Source organism: Papaver somniferum, chromosome 11 (genome assembly GCF_003573695.1).
Source record: "Papaver somniferum cultivar HN1 chromosome 11, ASM357369v1, whole genome shotgun sequence".
Classification (NCBI taxonomy): Eukaryota; Viridiplantae; Streptophyta; class Magnoliopsida; order Ranunculales; family Papaveraceae; genus Papaver; species Papaver somniferum.
In genome coordinates this window covers 138921639-138925538 of record NC_039368.1, presented here as the reverse complement: position 1 = coordinate 138925538, position 3900 = coordinate 138921639, and the positions used below count along the sequence as shown (strand labels likewise).

The following is a 3900-nucleotide window of genomic DNA, read 5'->3' as shown; positions in this document are numbered from 1 at the left end:
TAAAAAAAGACAAGAATAAGAAAACACGAGATTAGGAGACTGAACGCAACCTGTTGAAGCTCATGGTGACATCCCAAACTGCATATATATAGTTATAATAAACGCCAATTGGTAAAGAAGATCTAAACCACTTTTTTAATTCATTACTTAAATGTATAGTCCCATATTATTTATTTAGAAAGAGATCTATATCATTAAATATATCTCCAGCAATTAAGTAGCCTAGCCATATCAGTTCAATTTTCCAGTTCCTTCTTCATCACTTGAAGACCTTTCATTCTCCTTGTCGGTTCCAAATTCAGATTCTTCATTTGACTCTTCACAGGTTTCCATTATCACAATTAGAGCTAGAGAGAGTTAGAGCTCCAGATGGAGAAATTCTCCTTGTCGGTTCCAAATTCAGATTTTTCATTTGACTCTTCACAAGTCTCCACAAGTCTCCACTGTCACAATTAGAGCTAGATAGAGTTAGAGCTCCAGATGGAGAAAACATAACTCGTGGGAGTTGAGAAGCGAGGTCTTGTGTCCGGCCGAGTTCCAAATTCAGATTCTTCATTTGACTCTTCACAAGTCTTCATTGTCACAATTATAGCTAGATAGAGTTGGAGCTCCGGATGGAGAAATTCTCCTTATCGGTTCCAAATTCAGATTCTTCATTTGACTTTTCACAAGTCTCCACAAGTCTCCATTGTCACAATTATAGCTAGATAGAGTTAGAGCTCCGGATGGAGAAATTCTCCTTGTCGGTTCCAAATTCAGATTCTTCATTTGACTTTTCACAAGTCTCCACAAGTCTCCATTGTCACAATTAGAGCTAGATAGAGTTAGAGCTCCGGCTGGATAAATTCTCCTTGTCGGTTCCAAATACAGATTCTTCATTTGACTCTTCACAAGTCTCCATTGTCACAATTAGAGCTAGATAGAGTTAGAGCTCCGGGTGGAGAAAACCTAACTCGTGGCAGTTGAGAAGCGAGGTCTTGTGTCCGGCCAAGTTCCAAATTCAGATTCTTCATTTGACTCTTCACAAGTCTCCATTGTCACAATTAGAGCTAGAGCTCGAGATGGAGAAAACACAATTCGTGTCGGTTAAGAAGGGAGGTCTTGTGTCCGACCGAGAAGTTGGAGGCGGACGATGAGATTGGAACGGGTGTAGGAGGGGATCGTAAAGTTTGGTCATGGTTGTAATCATGGGCAGTAAAGGTATATATATAAATATCTCTGATTGGGTAATTTTTGTTACTTGTTTTTGTTCCCTTGTGAATGTGACTCCGGCTGTTGTGTATATATTTTCTCCTTCTCTTCTAATATATTCTTCTTTCATCCAGTAAAAAGAAAAAGAAAAAGAAATATCTGGGAGAATATCAATGTCACTGGGGTGCACATGTGTCAGGTATAAATCATTTCATAGTATGCCGATTGTTATTTTCAATAAACATAGAATTGCGCACGCGCACGCGCCAAACCAAAAACAGTACTTTTTATTGATACGATCTAATGCTGAATCGCAGCAATCCAATAGAATGCCAAAAACATAATACTACTAAGTAGAAACAAAATTGTCTCACATCATGGACATTTAGCGCTTCTACCCCGGCCCAAAAAAAAGAAGAGGTTCCTTGACGTACTCAACCCAGTTAAAAGAACTGTAACAATCAGGTTCATCCATGTATTCATGAACCCATTCAGGATACTTTTCGACTGCAGAATAATCAATAATCTTGGTATTCTTGATCCATGCTGAAAAATGATACAATGCTTCAATTCCATTACCCATTTTTGTTGATGTGTGATTCACATTTCTGTGCATTATAGTTTTAGAGTAGACTTCTCCTCCCCACTGAACCGCTACTGCACTTAGTTTTAAGACTCCATATAATTCAGATGGCCAATATCCTACTTGTTTGCCGTTTATCTCTAACCACCAGTTTTGCGTGTTCTTGTCCTAAAGAAAAACATCCATAGGTTAGTTAATCCTCACTATAATCACATAAAACTCACACTACATGTACTGGATACGATATTGACCGGAAAACGCCAATTTGAAGAATAAAATCGTACGTACCCAGTACATGAAAAGAGGTAATTGATATTGGTCTCCTTCAAAACTTGAATATGGATCCAGTTTACCACCAAGGACAATCTCACTGTTAGTTTGCACAAAGCCTTGGCACATTAGGTCAAAGCAACCTGTTTTCTGAGATGCATCGGCCTGCATAATACAGGATAACATTGCATAAGAGAAACGGAACATACAAGATCAGCGTTTATAGGAAAGAAAACAAGAAGAAATACTTACAGTCCAATATACAAAAAACCGTGTTGCTGTATCGCCGTAAACAGTAGGATTTACCTGAAATATTTTTTCAAACAAGTTACATGTAGAATATGCATGCATGCATAAACATAAAGATAGGGTGGGAAACGACAGAAATGCATATACTGACCATCCATCCAGCTTCTGCAGTTTCCGCAAAGTGGTCACCATTTACAACCCATATTTGAGCGGTAGTGTATTCATCTGGCTTTTCAACTTGTGGATTCCAAACATTTATATCTCCCCTAGCTCCAATGTAATGATACCCAAGAGTGAGTAAAACTGCTATCTGCAGTAATTTTCAAGTTTCCTTTAGACATTTAAAATCAAGACAAATTTTGAATTCTAGCTTCATTTTGACTAGAGAAAACAATAATAGAATGTTCCGTTTTTATGTTATAATCGAAAGAATAGGAAGTTTACCGAACGGTTGACAAAAACATTATTTGACGCTCCCGCTTGATTAAGATTATGGAAGTTATGTGTGTTATTAGGAGTTATATCATATAGTGTGTTGTTAGGATTATTGAAAACATATGGACTTTTCCTTCCATATCTATCAAGAGAACCAGCTCTGAGCAAGTCCTGCTTTTGGATCCTTCGTATAGGGATTGTCCCTTCTGGGCAACTTCCACTTTTCTGCCAAATTTGTGATACCGGTCTGGATGCATTATTCTTCGATGCGGTTTTGGGATGAGTGATAGTTGGTTTGATCTGCATCATAGCAAAATAAAAACACCACATGATAATGGGCCTCAATTAATTAAATTATAATTATTAACAATACTACTAGGTGTAACAATTGGATCCGACCATTCAAATATAAACCACGGAAAGAATGCGAATCTAGAGCGAGAGGAAGAACCTGAATCTTATGATTTTTGAGAGCAGGATGATCCAAAGAAGGTTGTTTGTAGATATCAACACAGTCGATGACATCACCATCTTCACTCTATAAGAAGAACACAACAATTACATAATTATGATACTCTTACTTATGTTGAATCAAAGAATTCAAAGCAAATATTGTTACCTGAATGCTCTTTACTGCCGGTTTATTCAACATCTCTAATTTTCTTTCGATTTCCAAATCATTTTCTCTAGATATACTCACTTCATCTAATCCAAAACTTAAAATAGCAGAAGCTAGTACTAGCAACAAACAGATTTTTCCTCCTAATCCATAGACTCTTTTCCCCATTGTGGATTAGAGTAAGAAAATCAGATGTAAAGAACAGGTAATCTCAAAGATTTGGTAATAACCTTTATAAGAGTAGGTAATTATTAGAGTTTCCTTAAATTAGAGAGTAATTAAGACAGTATTTAGGAGATAGAGCCAATAACTGTTCCTGCATATCTGATATTAGTAGAAACTATTAAAACGTGCTATTAATGCCAAGATAAGTTTGAGGATTCTATTGCAGTATAAGCATCCTAAGGTTCTTATTAAAACACAACTACTTTCTAGATTGCAAACCAATTTGGATACTTAGATGGCAAATCTCGAGTCTGAGATCACAAGTCACTGTACAGATTTGGCCATTTAATGCAGGCGCAATCGCAAACAAGAACAGGAAAAACATAAT

General features: G+C 36.9%; 1 protein-coding gene across 1 annotated transcript; it reads right to left on the bottom strand.

Annotated features, from left to right (window-relative positions):
• Positions 1-1454: 1454 nt before the first annotated feature.
• LOC113320732 lies at positions 1455-3533 on the bottom strand. Its single transcript, XM_026568625.1, has 7 exons — positions 3348-3533; positions 3180-3266; positions 2738-3028; positions 2445-2603; positions 2297-2350; positions 2063-2209; positions 1455-1942 (listed from the first exon to the last, which is right to left on the bottom strand). Exons 1-7 carry the CDS (start codon positions 3513-3515, stop codon positions 1586-1588), a joined length of 1263 nt encoding a protein of 420 aa, XP_026424410.1. The 5' UTR covers positions 3516-3533; the 3' UTR covers positions 1455-1585.
• Between the last annotated feature and the right edge of the window lie 367 nt (positions 3534-3900).